The following is a 17,872-nucleotide window of genomic DNA, read 5'->3' as shown; positions in this document are numbered from 1 at the left end:
AGACAAAAAACAAATTAATGATATAATATATGAACTTATAAAAAATAAAAAATGTATAGTGAAATACATATGCAATAGTTGTCGTTTTTATACAGCCATTTGCATAATTAAAAAAAAAAAAAGCTAGCCATTATTGCATTTAAAAAGTGTTTTAGTGTATATTTATTTTGCCTTCTCAATTCCAAATATTTAAAAAATTACAAGATTAAGGATATTCTTTACACACATATATGTGTTGGTATATATTGTTACAATTTCTTTGTTTTCAACTTGCAATGGTTAAATAATGGAACACGGTGTGTCTCTTTTGAAAATTTTTTTGTTAATAGGTTGTTTGATCTAATAAAATTCATTTTATGAAGTTTTACACCTCTTTTATAAAATATCTCTAGGTTATTATGCATTCCATTATATAAGTCATATGTAAAATACATAGCTATATTTTTTATTACATTTTTATAATATAAATTTGTATTTTTTTGATTATTTTCATTTGATTTGATTGATGTGATAAACTTCATATTATTATTTTGTTTCACAAATTGAATTTCGATAATATAATCTGAATAATATTTGTATAATGGAATAATTGTTAAAGTGGTGATATCACCAGTTTCCGATTTCGTAATATTATATTTCATTGGTATGTGTATCCAATAATGTTTTTTTAATTTTCCATGAAATATAAAAATATCATTTTGATATTTCATTATTTTAACATAATTGAATAGGTTTTTAAAATCTTTGAATTCTTCATATTTTGAAAAATTATATAGTGATGTCATTTTTAATTTATCAGGTAAAAAATTCAGAAAATTTTTAAAATTATTGGAAACATACATTTCTACACTACTTATACTTTGATTATCATAACATATTATGTCTCTTTCAAATATTTGGTCTTTTTTTAATTTTGTTTTTATTTCATAATTTTTTTTTGATTTTTTAAACACATTTTTAATATATTCATTTGATGGGAAAAACAAAGAATAGTGTGGATCCTTTTTAAATGTAACACCAGAGTTGTATAATGAATTAAGAGCATATCCAGAAATTAATGATGTTGTTACAATTTTGGCAATTTTCTTTTTATTATTTAATGAATAAATACATATATTATTAAAAATGTTAATCAATTTTCCTAAATAATCATCATCTTCATTAGGTAATTTTATATGCAACGTTTTGGATCATCCTGCATCAGCATATGGGATTGATATATAAAATAAAATGAATACAACAAAAAGATAAACCCTTTTCAAAACCATTTTGTTAATACACTTTTTAAAAATTTATATATGTTCTTTTCCTTATCGTTGTGTTTGTTATATATTTTTCGTTTTTATATCGAATAGCTATATTACAAATAATCTTCTATACATTACTATCTATTCTTTTGGTCAGATACTTTAATCTTGCATCACATTCTCATCTGTTTATTTTTTACTTAATAATTGAAATGTTTAAATATATTTTTTCCATAATTTTTTTTTGTAAATTTTTATGCTTAAAAATATGTTTTAAATTCTTAGTTTGTTCTTAAATATTTTTCTCGTCACATATTTTCGCCACACATATCATTCTATATAATATATTTTCCTGCATGTTTGTAGAATAAAATTTGGTATTAATTTATTTTAGATTTTTTATTATGTTTTGAATAAATATAAAATATAAAAATTATTATTATTATTTGTTTTTGTTTGTTTTTTTTTGGGGGCTTAATACCCATCAGTTTTGTGATACCAATAAAATATTTGAACATAATCAATGATACTCCATTTAAAGTAGTAATAAATATTGATCTGGGAAGATATCTATAAAATAGTTTTCCACTACTATCACTTTATATATTTTCTTTTTTTTGAAATATTTGTAAAGAGTTTAAAATAAGAGGGGTTATATCTATTTTTGAAAATAGCTATTTATCTCATTTTGTTGTTTGTGTTAAAATATGTATATTTAGACAATAGTTAAAGTTTAATTTAAAGTAAAATCCAAAATATTTAACGATATATATAAAAGAAAAATGAATATATATGTTATATAGTATATTAAGTAAAATATGAGGTTATAAAATTTGTGATGATAATATAAAAAAATGTGTATTTGTATCAGTAATTATGCCATCAACATTACAAAAATAAGTAAAGCATTTTTAAATATAAATGGAAAAAAATATATAAGAACAGGCAAGTTTAATGATTTGGTATGTAAACAAAAAGTCCTAAGTGAAAGTATTGAAAATAAATTAAATGAAGTAAATAAAAAGGATATAAATCAAGTCAAAATATTAAACCTATTTAGCATTGATGAAATAAAAAGTGGAATACCGAGGAGGCACAGCAAAAGGCAAAAAGGCATCACTCATGATAATTCCAAAAATAATGACAATTGTGAAAATTATGAGAATAATCCTGCTGATGATTGTGCTAATGTAACAAACGTGTGGGGGTATAAAAATAAAATTCTTTTAAAAAAAAATGATAGCACACAAAATGTTAGTAATATTATCAATGGGTGTAATAGTATAGATTTGAAAAAAAAAAAAAATAATAATAAAAACTATAATCAATATGTGATACCAAATAAATTGTTTAGAAAAAAATATATTTGTATTGAAAATGATATTAAACTTGTAGATAGCTATATTAATAAGAAGTATCACATAGAAGTGAAAAAGAGAGATAATAATAAAAATGAAAAAATAAATAATAAAGCAAATGGTAATAATGTCTTTAATTATTCTGAAGAAAGATCTATACAACTTTTAGACGAAGTTAAAGAAAGAGAGAATTTCCAAAACAAAGACCAACATAATGACAAAACAAAAAATTATGATAATAATGAACTACAAGAAAGTTGTGTCGATTTTGAAAATAAAAATAGAATTATAAAAAAAATATATAAAGCATCAATTAATCATGTTAGAGATGAAAATTTATGGAAAAAATATGTTCAGAATGTTTTTACTATATCTGGATATTTAGATGCAAGCGAAATAGTCATATTATTTTGGTGTTTTAGTAAAATTGGATATAGAGATAATAGATTAATAAATTTATTAAGTTCTATTATTTTAAAAAAAATAAATGAATTAAGTTGTTGTGCATTGTCGCTTTTATTAAATAGTTATAAAAAATTAGAAATAAAAAAATATGATACTATAGAATTATTAACTAATCAATTTTGTTTTCATATATCGAATTGGAAATTTCAAGATATAGCTTTAGTATCAAATTCTTTAGCATTTTTTTATATATATCATAAAAATTTTTGGAAAAAATGTATATTAAAATTACAGCAAAATTATAGCTTTTCACATCCATTACATTTGTGTTTAGTTATTTCTTCTTTTGCTAGACTTGAGATTAGAGAAGGTACCGTATTATTATGTTTATGTCGGTCTGCGAAAAAACTTGCAAATAGCTTCTCTCCAAATAATCTAGCTTTAGTTATTCATTCTTTTGCAAAATTAAAATTTAACCACCCCAAGTTTTATAATTACCTATATCAATTTGTTCATAAATATTTAGACAAACAACTATTAGGTAATCAGAAAAAAGAAAATGACACAAATGGTGAAGAAAACGTTGAAAAAGATGACGATGGTACTATTGGTAGTTACCTAGATGAATATCCTAAATTGAATAAACAAAATAAGTTGTTTGATTTGCAATCCCTGGTTTTGCTACTTTTTTCATGTACTTGCTTAATTTCATGTACTGAACAAATGATCTTGAAACTTACTTATTTAATAATTCCAAATAAAGATATTTTAGGAAGTCATAAAATAGACAAATTGAAATATGTAAGTGATTATTTGCAATATTTTTATCCTTCAACATTTGAAAAGTTCCCTGAAGAAATAAAAAATTTTTATTATTATATTGATAGATATGAAATAAAAAATAAAAAAAAATTAAAATATAGTGCAAGATGGATAACAGAGGTATCAAGAATTTTAACAAAAATAAATGTTAATCATTTACGGAATGTATATATAAATAATATATGTGCAGATATAATGCTACCCGATTCAAATATAATAATTATGTGTTTAGGCCCTTATAGTTATTATGTAAATTCCTTATTAACAACATCTATATCTGATTTAAAAATAAATATTCTTCAACAAAAAAAATATAATGTAATTACTCTCAATTATCATGATTGGAATAAGTTAAATGATTATGAAGAACAGATTAACTTTCTCTACAGTTTTGGACGTAATGCTGCTAACTACTTATTTTTAAATGCAACCAAAGAGATAGAAAAAGGTGAAACAAATAATGTGAATCAAAATGGGTCTATAAAAAGTTTGGAAAATGAGGAAAGTTCTGAAAATTCAGAAAGTTGTAAAAATGAGGAAAGTGTAAAAAGTGACACTTATGGACCTTGTCAAGAACAGGAAAATGAAAATAACTTTTCAGACGAAGATAATGAAATAATTGATTTTATAAAAAATGGTATTTGTGTTAATAAACAAAAAGAAAATATCGATTCCTATGATATCGATGATATAAAAAAATTTTTAAATAATACTCCAAAGAATGAAAAATAAAATTTTGGCTGTTCATAATATATACCCATTTCTATATAGATCTACACATTTTTTTAATTATTGTTAATACATGAAATAGTGGCTACGTTTGTATACACATTAATTTAGTTTATTGTTATACATCTTTTTTAAGTATAATGTTGTAAAAAACTTCTTCCCATTTAATATGTAAAGAAATGGAAAAATTATATATAAGAAAATGTCTTTAATTTTTAAACTTATAATTAAAAGGTAATACTAATTGAGGTTTTTTAATCAGTTTTATTTTCAAGCATATATGATATGCATTTTAAATCATTAAAGCGAAGGGGTGTATTAAAATAGTATTATATCGAGTTTGTATGGAAATTGCTCGGAATGATTTTTTTCAACCTTTTTTCAGTTGCTAAGAAATGAATTTGCCACATTTTTATTGCATAGTGTTAGGTGTACTTTTATAAAAATCGAATAGGTATATGTACATGTGCAAGTATAGGAAATTGTATATTTCAATATAGAGTTTAATTAATTAGAGGAAAATAGTAAGGAGAAAAAATTATAATTATTTACAAGGATTTGTTTGGATTCAGTATCATTGATTGTGAATAAAAAGGAAAAGCCAAAGGGGCACACCGCATAATATATAAAGGCAAATATATAAAGGTATAATATATAAAGGTATATATTATACATATTTTATTACACTAATGAAATTATTAGCTTATTTAAAAGAGGATATATTTAATTGTTTTTTTTTCTCTATAATTATTTAAAATTATTATTATGTGATTTTATATTTTATTTTTTCAAACATAAAAAAATGATAATAAATTGGTACTTAATTAATAACAATCTCGATATGTACATTGAATATTTTAGAACGTTTTAAAAATTTACATTCAAGGGAAAATGAGAGAAAAAATTTTGTGTTTGGTGAGCTTATAATAGCTTAGCAAAATTTATAATATTGCAATGGTATAATACCTATTTAAAGAGTTATTTTTTCATAATAAGCATTATTACTTGGCACATATTTGATACATTAATAAGCCCTACAAGCAAGCATACATACGTATATATTATATACATATGTACAGTACGTTTAGTTTATATAAAATAAAATAATATCTTTATAATTTTTAATAAAAATTTATACACGCTCAAGGATATTTTACATATATAGTTATGTAAAAAAAAATCGGGCTTATCATAATATATTTCAAAATGTACTCATATTTACATATAGCTATTAAAAATTTTTTTGCTCATAATATACCTTTTTTTTTCTTCAACCCACTTTTTATTAAAATTACGAATTCCTTGAAATTTATAATAATATGCATATAAAAAATATTAATCAAAATAATGTAAAAAAAAATTTACATATAATATATAAAATTTTTTTTGTCGATTTGTAAAAATATGAATACCAGAATACGATCTTCTTCTTATATATATTTTCTTCTTCTATTCATGTTATGTAAAATTTATATATAATTATTATATGTACTTTTTTTATTAATTTTTATTCGTATATATATTATTAAGGATTATTAATATTTTCATAACGATATTATACATAGACTTTTTTAAAAAAAAATTCATAAAAAATGTATATAAGTTTAAATATTATACATGATGATTCTTCGTTTCATATTTAGAAAAGATAATAATTAAGGTAACATATATATAACAAAGTTGAAATAAGTAAAAAAAATAATATAAAAAAAAAAATAAAAAAAAAAGAATATATGAGAAAGAGGAGGAAATCATAAGAAATAGAGTAATACATATATATAATTATACTTACACACATAATATATGTCATATTGTATGTATAAATAGATATATATTAACAAGCATATTTTGTATATTGCTAAATATATTTGAATTGCCTACACACCTTATGTAAGCAATAAACAAAAAGCTCTATTTTTTATGAAAATGTAATTGTGAAATATATTATATATATATATATATCTTTAATATATACATATTATTATTTTATATAGCTTTAAAAAGTGCCATTACATTATCATCATGTTTATATATATATACATTTAATTACTTATATATAGTATAATAAATAAATATATATTGTTTATCATATATGTACATGAATAGCTTTTACTATTTTTTTTTTCTTTTTTAAATTAAATATGGTTGCATTATGAATAAATAAAAAAAAATATAAGTAAAAAACTGAAAAATATATTGAGCTATACATATTTATATACTTTGAAATTATGACACATAAGAATAGAAAAAGAGAAAAATCATTTTGGACTATGCATATGTATATATACATATTATAAATATATATATATGCATATACCCAAGCTCATTAATAATATAAAAGCCTTTTATTATTTCCTTATTTATATTTAAGGTATAAAAAAAAAGATAAAGCCTATATGTAATCCAAATACATACATAGGTATGTATATTTATGCATATTTACATGTGTTTATATATATTTAACTTTTTCAATATATATATAATATATATGTATGTATATCAAAGCATAGTAAGGATATATATATATATTAAGTACGTACATTCTAAGTATGCATTAAGTATATCTGTTTAATGTATGTGCAAATAAATATATATTTATATTGGCATATATTCGAGTAATTACACAAATTGAATAATACCTATATGTTTTTATAATTTTTAATAATATACATAAAACAAAAACCCATTTTTATATCGTAAAATTTTGAAATAAACCCTATATATGTAGCCAAGAAATCCTTGTAATATTACAATTATTTATCTATATATGTGCTTTGTGGCATATATAAATAGCTCACAGAAATTGAAATAATATTTATAGTGAATATAAAAAAAAAAAAAAAATTAAGCAATATATTAACATAAAAATAATGGAATTAAATAACATCTCTCAGATTTTGTATGGCACAGTTGATCCAAATATAGATGTAAGAACAGAAGCAGAAAATAAATTAAAACAAGCAAAAGAAACTAATATTGTTCAATATATAAATCAATTATCTAATGAATTTTGTAAAGGTCAAAATGATCCATATCTTAGACAGATAGCAGGTTTACTTATAAAAAATGCATTTGTTTCTAAAGATAATTATGAAAGTGAAGAAAAAGCAAGAATATGGTTAAATTTCCCTGAAAATATAAAAAATGATTTAAAAAGTTCATTATTAAATTTATTGGATCAACAAGGTGAAAAAATAGTTATAGGTACTGCTTGTCAAATAATATCTATCATTACTAAAATTGAATTATCATATAATAAATCTTCCGAATTATTACATAAACTAGTAAATAATATAATTGAAAAAAATGCATATACTAAAAAGTCATCAACAATATGTTTAGCATATTTAACTGAAGATATAGCAGATATATGTAATGAAAGTAAAACAAAATATGTATTTACACAACCTGATTTAGATTTAATATTAACAGCAATAATAAATTCGCTTTGTGAACCTGCAGAAGAAGCAATACATTGTGCAAATATGAAAGTATTATACAATTTGATGTCATTTATTGACCATAATTTTAAAACACAAGTTGAAAGAGATATTATCATGAAAACTGTCATTGATGGATGTAAAGATAATGATAGATTAACAGTTCAAGTAGCTGCTTATGAATGTTTAATAAATATAGTAAGTTATTTTTATTCTTATTTAGATGCATATATGTATGCAATAGGACCATTGACATGGGAAGCAATAGAATCAGATAATGAAAGAATAGCTATAAGTGCTATTGAATTTTGGAATACTGTTTGTGAAGAAGAAACTTTTATTGATCAATATGAATTAGATGAAGGAAAAAAAAATCATAATATAGTTAAGCAAGCAATGGTTTTTTTATTACCTAAAATATTTAATGCTATGATTACACAAGAATGTGAAGATCTAGATATAGATGCATGGACATTATCTATGGCTTCAGCTACATTTTTAGCATTAAGTGCACAATTATTAAAAAATGATATAGTAGAACCTGTTATATCATTTGTTGAAGAAAATTTTATACATGAAGATTGGAGACGAAGAGATGCAGCAGTGTTAGCTTATGGTTCTATTATGGAAGGGCCAGATACTGAAAAATTAAAACCATTAGTTGAAGAATCTGTTGGTCAATTATCTGAAGTTTTAAGAGACCCATCAGTTTCTGTACGTGATACAGCAGCATGGACAATCGGAAAAATAACTCAATACCATTCCGAAATTATTTATAATGTGTTAGGAAATTATAATGATAGTAATTCATTATATGGTATATTATTAGAAAGATTGAATGATTACCCAAGAGTGGCAGCTAATGTTTGTTGGGTATTTAACCAGCTAGCTGTTAATAAAAGGAGTTCATATAATAAATTAGAAAATACATATACAACTGATTTAGATGATTCATTTTGTGTTTTGTGTAAAAAATTAATAGATGTTACATCTAGAGAAGATGCAGACACAAGAAATTTAAGAGAAGCAGCTTTTAATGCATTAAATGTAGTTATATTGAATGTATCAGATAATTGTTTAAAATATATGATTGAATTATTATCACATATGATGTATTTATTAACTAATACTTATTTAAATCCATTAACAGAAGAAGTAAAATCTTTACAAGGATATTATTGTGGAACTATGCAATTTATTATTAACAGATTAGGTGCTCAATGTAAGCCTTTTCTTAAGCCTATATATTTATGCATATTTAGATTATTTGAAATTCGAAGTGATATATGTGAAGATGCATTATTAGCATGTAGTGCAATTATAAATGTAATGGGAAATGATTTTCGAGAACATCTTAAAACTTTTTTAAATGTTATATTTAAAGGTTTAAAAAATGTATCAGAAACTTCAACATGTAAAATATGTATTGAAATGATATCAGATATATGTATACCTTGGACTTGTGATATGGAAAAAGAAATGGAAAATATTTTAGAATGTTTATGGGAAGCTTTAAGATCTTTTGGGGTTCATGATTCCATAAAAATTAGTATATTAACTGTGTTAGGAGATATAGCAACAGCATTAAATAAAAGTTTTTCAAAATATTTAAATTTTTTTGCAAATATATTATTAGAGACATCAAAAATTACAATCGCTTCAGGATCACCTGAAAATGATGATTGGGTCAATTATATTTTTGAATTAAGAGATGCAATATTATTAACATATAGTAACATAATTTATGCATTAATAGATGGAAATGAAATAAATAAATTAAAAATGTATATACCTAACATATTAGATTTTATTGAATTAATATTAATAAAAGAAATTAATCATTTTAATGCTCAAAATTTTCAAAACTCCGTATCATTATTAGGGGATTTAGTTCATGCCTATGGTTATGAATTAATAGAAAATTCTAAATTAACAGATTTAATTATATCTGTATATGGAAAAATTGATATTTTATCTAGCCAAAGAGATGAAAAATGTGAGTCATGCGTTTCTAAAATTAAATGGCTTAAGAAAATATGTAACGCTAGACTCGGTCAAAAATAGAAAACCAAATAATAGAACAAACCAAGTACGTCTCCGTATTAATATATTTTTCACAATAATTATATATAATTATTTTTCTGCTATTTATTCAAATTACAATGCGCTCAAATTGAAAAATGTGCCATTACATTATGCACATGCATATATTTTCGAATTATAGTAGACCCTCTATACTAACTATATGGAGGAAATTATATTCCCCAAAAAAATGTAAAAAGGAAGCATTTTATATATGCTCATACATATCTTGACGAAAAATCTCAATTTTTTTAAATATATCAAGACAAGCATAAAATAAAAGAAAACAGAACAAAATCCAAAATTAAATTAAATGTTTTTAATGTTGAAGTGGACATTATGTTAGTATATATAGCAATATATTTATACAGACATATGTGCAAACTGTCATATCTGTAACTTTCTTTATTTTTTTATAAGTTGACTTGTATGCATCGGCGTTTTATTGTAAGTTGACTTGCATGCTATATATATACATATATATGCGTACCTTTTTTATACGTTTTGTAAATATTTTTCTTTATTATATATGTTTACTTATATTTGTTTATTTCAGTATTATTTTTCCAAAAAAAAAATTCTAGTTTTAACAATTTGCTTTTATTCTAATTATTCTCTTATTCTAATTTCTTAACTCTTTCTCTCTCTTAACAATCTGATTTCTTCTTTATTATTTTTAACTTCTTAAAATTCTTAGTAAAAAAATAAAAAACTATATCCTATATATCAAATTTTTAAATATTATACACCTCATAATATATTATATTTAACTATTTGTTACAATTTTCTTAATCTACTTATTTTCTAATTAACACTCTTTGATGTCTTTTTATTCTTAAACTAAAAAAAATTACTTTCTTTTTACCACTTAAGTTTTTTTTTTTTTTTCAAATTCTTTCTTTATTCTTATAAATATCTTTCTAATATTATTCATCTTAATATTTTACATTTCTCTTTGTAGCTTTTTTTTTCTTTTTCCATTGTTTTTCTATCATCTCTTTTACATTTTCATGAATATAATTAATACCAATTTATACTAACAACTTTTCACATTCTTTATAAAGAATAAACAATCACACTATATGCATATAAATTTGCATACATTGCCTATTTTTTTTTTTCAAATTAAACTTTTAATTTTATAATTATTATAAATGAAAAAAAGGAGCTCCTATTAAATGAAATTACCCCAAAATTATAATGATTAGTTGTATAATATATTCTTTTTTATTTTTATGGGAAAACGAATAAATTTCATTCCTACAACATTTTTAAAGCAATCAAATGGAATATCATATGTGTGTGTGTGTATATACATGCATATGTCGTTTATCTCCTTTGTATTTTTGCAATCTTGGACTGATATTTATTCAATCCTAATATATAAAGTCTTAATATAAATGTGTAAATATACTATCAGATTTTCTTCAATTAATAAATTTATTAATATTGCATATGATCAGATGGTGTATATGTATTATAGTATTTATTTAAATATTCTCATAATTTTTATTATTTATATAATTTCCATATGCCTCCTAAAATGGCATATATCATAAAATCACAGTAAGTATCCTTTATTATTATATATTATGTATGCATGTTCTATCTTTATTATTTGTTATTCTATATTTAGCATATAAAATGAAACCTTCTTTTATGCTATTTTTAAAAGGAAATACGATACCCATATTAAATATTTTTTTTTCCAGCTAGCTAAAATTTTCGCTGTTTTTTTTTTTTTTTTTTCCAAAATATATGCACAAATCATATTCAAAAACAAAATATGGTGTTGTGGAATTAATATGTTTTATATTCTTTTTAAATATTAATTAAATTTTTTTTATAATCATTATATTGTTAAAAAAATTTTAAGTATTTTTTTCCTGATTATAATGTGGGGTTAAACGTATTATAGAGCTTATATATGAATAGTAAAATGCCTAACATGAAAAAAGGTGTGAACAATTTGAAATAAGTAAAGGGGTTAATATAATTATTATAATGAAAAAGGAAATCGCTATATATAAAGTTATATAAAAAAGAAGATTGAAGAAGCCAGAATAAAGTAGAAATAGTCATATTTAGAAATGCCAAAAAATATATGTATGCTTACGTATGTATGTAATTCCTAGGAAAGATGAAAGTGAGAAGAACTTATGCTTTAGTTGTAGGAGGGGGACCTACTGGAATAACAACAAGTTTGTATTTTCAAAAATATGGAATACCTCATATATTAGTTGAGAAGGATAAATGTATCGATAAAATACCCAAAGCACATTATTATAATAATCAAACAATGGAAGTATGGAGAGGGATATCTCATTTAGATAAATGTATTTCAAATGAAACAGAAGATTTAAAATTATGGAAAACATTTCAATATGGTTTAAGTATTAAAAAAGATCAAAAAATATGTTCATATGATAATTTTTTTAATAAATATATATATAATAGGGCAAGTCAAAATGGGTATACTGATACATACTATGAAGATATAAGTCCATCTAAAGTTGCACATTTATCTCAATATAAATTATTAGGTATTTTATACACATATTATTTGAATTATATAAAATGTGATAATAATAAAAAGAGAGGTTTTTTAAAAAAAATAAAACTAAAATTGTCTACACATAAACTCTTTAAAAACATTTTTTCAACTTCTGATTTGTGTAACTTGTCCCAAGATCATAAAGATAATTCAAACATAACAGAAAATGAAAAATGCTATAAAAATTTTTTTGACTATGATCCTTCTGAATTATTAATAGGATATAAATTTGTAAATTTCATGAATATAAATGAATTAAATAAGATAAAGGAAGGAGGGGAGAAAATTGAAACAGAACAAAGTTACGATGATAATTGTGAGCATGATAAAACAAATAAACAAAACTTTATAATGACATGTGTTAAAAATTTATATAATAATGAAGAAGAAATAATTTTTAGTAATTATGTTATTGTTTCTGAAGGAGGGAAAAGCGAAATTAAAATGAAATTAAATATAAATGATGAAAATAAAAAAGATTATATGAAATTTGTAAATATACATTTTAGTTCTATTTATTTAAGTAAATTAGTAAGATATAATCCATCTATGTTATATTTTATATTTAATAAATATATAGGTGTTTTAGTATGCCATAATTATAAACATGGGGATTTTGTTCTGCATATACCATATATAATACAAAAAGAGTTAGAGATATATAATAACAAAACTAAATGTCTGGATATAATAAATACATTAGTTGGTTTTCAACTAAATGATATCCATATATATAATATTTACAAGTGGACTATGCACAGTTCAATTGCTTCTACATTTGTTGATAAAAAAAGTAAAAGAATTATCCTTTTAGGTGATTCTGCTCATAAATTACCTCCTTCAGGTGGGTTTGGATTAAACTTAGGGGTTGGAGATGCATTAAATATAACATGGAAAATTATTAGAATTTTTAAATTTGAAAAAGATTCATTTTTTGAAAATATTAAAAATTTAAATATTTCTCAAGTAGAAAAAAGTGATTATAAAAGTTATTTAAAAAATGAGATAAACAAAAATAATGATTTTTATAATTTATTAGATAAATATAAAAAAGACAAAATTGATAATTACATTAATTCATATAATATAGAAAGAAAATTAGTAGCATATTACACCATTTTTCATGCAGTTAAAAATTATGAAAAAGGTAATAATATATCAAGTATATTAGGATATAATCATAGTCTGTTTGCAAATATTATTGAAAAAATTTCTAATCATTTTATTCAAAATTCATTTTTATTTTATTCCTTAATTAATAATGTTAAGCTTATTTTACATTTTATTAATACACTACCATATGTGTTTGAGTATAAGCAAATAAAATCGGAAAACTGTTCTAAACAAAGGGGAAATATATTAAACTTGTTATACCCTGGCATCGATGCATGTTATTCTTATATTAACACTATGATCCCTCTTGATGAAAAAAAGGTAGACAATTGGAATAATGAAGAGGTAGTTAAAAAAAGGGAAGCATATGAAAATTTTGATAATAGTGATGTTTTAGAAAAAGTGCAAAAAAAAGAGGCCCCAAACATGCATAGAGAAGAAATAGATCAATGTAATTCTCAAAATGTCAACAAAATAAATGACAATAATAAAACAAGCGAAGAAAATTATGAAAATTCCAATGAAAAGGATACCATTTTTAATGTTCTTAAAAAAAGAAAGGATAAGATAGGGACAGAATATAGCAAGTTTATTGATGGTGAAAATTATGATGGCCCTTTTTTAAATTCTCAAATTTTTGAAAAAAAAAAAGATAATATACCAAGATTAAAGGTTTGTGAAAATATTTATGAATATAAAATAAGTAGTGTAAATGGTGCCAAAATTCCTCATTTTAATCTTTACACATTTGGATATAATAATATATATAAAATATCAACAATCGATTTGCCATTATTTAATAATCCATTCCTATCATTTTTAGTAATAGTATTTGATAAGATATTTTTAAATAATTTGATTGATGATATTTTTTTTCATAAGATCGATAAAGATAAATTTTCTTTTTGTTTTTGGGATTCGGATGTTATAGTATATCAAAACGAAGAAAATCAACAGATCGAATTTGTAGAAGAATCGAATTTTAAAAACTTAGATAATAATATATATGATAGTAAAATAAATATCAATAATAATTTATTCTCAATAAATAATAATGAAGATATTTTAGGAAATATTTCAAAAGTTAAATATAAAGAAATATCTCCAAAAGGTTACAATGTTAATTATATATTTTCAGCAAAAATAATACAAGAAATGTTTTTAAATGTCCTTCAATTAAAATCAAAAAATTCTTATGTAATTGTCAGACCTGACAAGCATATTATATCAGCTTCAAGCGATAACTTATTAGATAAGTTAATCCAAATAAATAAGCTGTACATTTAATTCAAAATGTGTGTGCATTTTTTTTCTATTTTTTTTTGTTTTTGTTGCATATTTGTAGAAACTATAAACTTTTGAAGTTTAAATAATGCGCAGTTATCCATTATAAATTCAAAAAATTAACAAAAATGTTTCGACAATTTCAACAAATAGGTTAACATATTTTATAAGAAATTAAATAAGGTTTATAAAAATATACATTTGGTGGTGTATTGAACTGGGAATAGGAAAAAAATTATGTCTTGTTCAGGCTTTTTTTTTTATATATAAAAAAAGTAAACAATTATATTGTATTATTTCGTAGTTTTACTACTTAAATTTAAAAAAAAAATTAATTATGTTTATACGAGGAAATATGTGTTAGTTAACTTATTGTCAATCACAATTAAAAACTTTTTAAAGAATATTTTCAAAAAAAAAAATTAATGTGTATCACTTTAACAATGGTTTTAATAGATAGAATAAGTCAAAAATAAAAAGTAAAAAAAAATATAAGGATATAAAAAAAATTGCTAATTATATGATAATAAACTATAAAATAAGAGGAGAAAAAACTAATTTGGTTTTTCTGTTTTTAAATTAGAGCATTTAAGATGAGCTTGTGTTTCACAATTTGTGATATTTGATGGATAATCAGTTTGAACAGTAGTATGTAGAATTTTATATTTTTTTTGACAAAGTACAGTAGCATTGTGTAAAACTGTATGAGAATATTGTTTGTGTGCAACGATATGGCAAGCTAATGCTGGTTTTCCTATGGATAAAGACCATACATGTAAATCATGAACATCAATAACCCCTGGAATTTTTAATATGTCATTTTTTATATCAATTAAATTAATACTTACAGGTGTTCCTTCCATTAATACATTTAATATTTCTTTAATTACTGATAATGTTGTAGAAAATACAATAAAACAAAAAATAATAGAACATATTGGGTCTGTAATTGAGTATTTAGGATTATACCAAATAATTAAAGAGGCTATCATTACTCCTATATTTTGAAGTAAATCACTAATAGCATGAAGATAGGCTGATTTTAAACTTATACTATTTAATTCACTATTATTATGATTATGTTTTTCATTATGAGAATGAGAGTGATGATGATCATGAATGTGGTTATGGGTTAATTTTTCTCCTATTAAATTATTATTCATTGAATCAAATAATATATGTTCTTCATCATTGTCATTAGGTAATATATGTGAATTCATATTTTCTATATCGTCTTTTTGATCATGATTGTTTGATTTATTATTTTTTTTTTTTTTTTTTGATTTTTTATCATTATTATATATATCTGAATTTAATTTTTCTTTATCATTTAAGTATTCATTTATGCCTACTTTAAAATCATTAGATGGTTCTACATCTTCATCATTTCCAATATTTTTATTATTTTTTTTCGAAAAGTTTGGATCACTATTATTATCACCATGTTCATATTGATCAAAGGAAACATATCCGCAATTGCTAGTATTAATTCTACTTATTGAAATATCATTATTATATTTTTCACCTTCTCCCAATGAAATATTATTTATATTTATAAATTTACTATTTTTTGAATTGCTTTTCCATCCGTTTGTATGATGGTGATGACTATGGCCATGATTATGATTATGATTATGATTGCAACTTTTATTTCCGATAAATTCAAAACCATGTGAATGTACTTTTAAAACAAAGGCAATAAATATATTTGCTAGTGTACTTACAAAAGCAGTAACAAACATAATATATCCATCAACCTGTTCAACTTGAAATAATCGAAAAGTTGCACTATACAAAATATAAGCAGATAATGCCCAAATAAAAAATATGGAAAACAAAGCTCCTATGATTTCTGCTCTGTGATATCCAAAAGACATATCTAAATTTCCCTCAAAAGTAGAAACATAAATTGAAAATAAATTCAATGCAAAAGATAATAAATCACAAAACAAATGCGATGCGTCTGTCATCAATGATAGAGAGTTTGATACAATTCCTGCAATAATTTCAATAATCATAAATATAACACATATAATACTTGCTAAAATTAATTTTTTTGTTACTTCCTTTTGGCTATCATCATACATATTTGATACTCTCTCAACAAAATTCAATCCCCCTCCATTTCCAACTAGAGGCCTGTCCATTTTTTTCCCCTTCTTTTTTAATTCTTTTTCTAGCACTGCCTCTTCTTTAGGAGGTTATTTTTTTATGATTGTTTTTAATTTTTTCATAAAAAAATAATTAATTCAAGTGTGTAATAAGAAAAAAAAAAGAAAAGTAAATGGTTCAAGTTATGTTTTTTCATATAAGCAGTCTTTTTGGATGGTCATGTAGCTGTGATGCTCAATTTGTATATATCGTAAATATATACTTATATATATATTTGTTTATTTTCTGAACGATTCATTTATGCATGCTAGCATATGTACATATATTATTTTTACTTTATATAACTGCAAAATTTTTAAATAAAACACTATTATTTCAAATATGACATATATTGGCTCTATTATACACAAAACGTGTTTACAAATCGAAAAACAGCATTGCTACTGTATATGCAAACTTGTATATATATATATATAACTCAACAATGAAATAGCATATTGTTTTATTAAATAAAAATATAATTTATATGGTATGACTAAAAGGCGGAAAAAAGGAAAAAAAAACTCCAAATATAATAAGGTATAATTAAAATAATAGAATCTTTAACACTTTGAGTTTTTTTTTCACTTGCTTCTTTTTGTTATATTCTTATGTAAATTGTAAATTAAAAATAATAAAATAGAATAAAATTAAATATTTATTACAAAAAAAAAATGTGTTCCTTGG

At 22.2% G+C, this 17,872-nt stretch overlaps 5 protein-coding genes across 5 annotated transcripts; 3 read left to right on the top strand and 2 right to left on the bottom strand.

Annotated features, from left to right (window-relative positions):
- Positions 1-248: 248 nt before the first annotated feature.
- PVVCY_1402440 (selenoprotein, putative) lies at positions 249-1,268 on the bottom strand (the record flags this gene model as incomplete). The annotated part of the gene is made up of 2 exons (XM_037634855.1): positions 249-1,085; positions 1,254-1,268. 2 exons carry the CDS (start codon positions 1,266-1,268, stop codon positions 249-251), a joined length of 852 nt encoding a protein of 283 aa, XP_037490897.1.
- Positions 1,269-2,101: 833 nt separating this feature from the next.
- PVVCY_1402430 (RAP protein, putative) lies at positions 2,102-4,564 on the top strand (the record flags this gene model as incomplete). The annotated part of the gene is made up of 1 exon (XM_008624781.2): positions 2,102-4,564. The coding sequence occupies one exon, from the start codon at positions 2,102-2,104 to the stop codon at positions 4,562-4,564; it is 2,463 nt and encodes an 820-aa protein (XP_008623003.2).
- Positions 4,565-7,431: 2,867 nt separating this feature from the next.
- PVVCY_1402420 (importin beta, putative) lies at positions 7,432-10,065 on the top strand (the record flags this gene model as incomplete). The annotated part of the gene is made up of 1 exon (XM_008624782.2): positions 7,432-10,065. The coding sequence occupies one exon, from the start codon at positions 7,432-7,434 to the stop codon at positions 10,063-10,065; it is 2,634 nt and encodes an 877-aa protein (XP_008623004.1).
- Positions 10,066-12,223: 2,158 nt separating this feature from the next.
- On the top strand, positions 12,224-15,037 carry PVVCY_1402410 (FAD-dependent monooxygenase, putative; the record flags this gene model as incomplete). The annotated part of the gene is made up of 1 exon (XM_008624783.2): positions 12,224-15,037. One exon carries the CDS (start codon positions 12,224-12,226, stop codon positions 15,035-15,037), a length of 2,814 nt encoding a protein of 937 aa, XP_008623005.2.
- Positions 15,038-15,588: 551 nt separating this feature from the next.
- PVVCY_1402400 (cation diffusion facilitator family protein, putative) lies at positions 15,589-17,181 on the bottom strand (the record flags this gene model as incomplete). The annotated part of the gene is made up of 1 exon (XM_008624784.2): positions 15,589-17,181. The coding sequence occupies one exon, from the start codon at positions 17,179-17,181 to the stop codon at positions 15,589-15,591; it is 1,593 nt and encodes a 530-aa protein (XP_008623006.2).
- Between the last annotated feature and the right edge of the window lie 691 nt (positions 17,182-17,872).

This window comes from Plasmodium vinckei, assembly GCF_900681995.1.
Source record: "Plasmodium vinckei vinckei genome assembly, chromosome: PVVCY_14".
In the NCBI taxonomy this organism is placed as follows: Eukaryota; Apicomplexa; class Aconoidasida; order Haemosporida; family Plasmodiidae; genus Plasmodium; species Plasmodium vinckei.
This window is presented reverse-complemented; position numbering and strand designations above follow the sequence as displayed.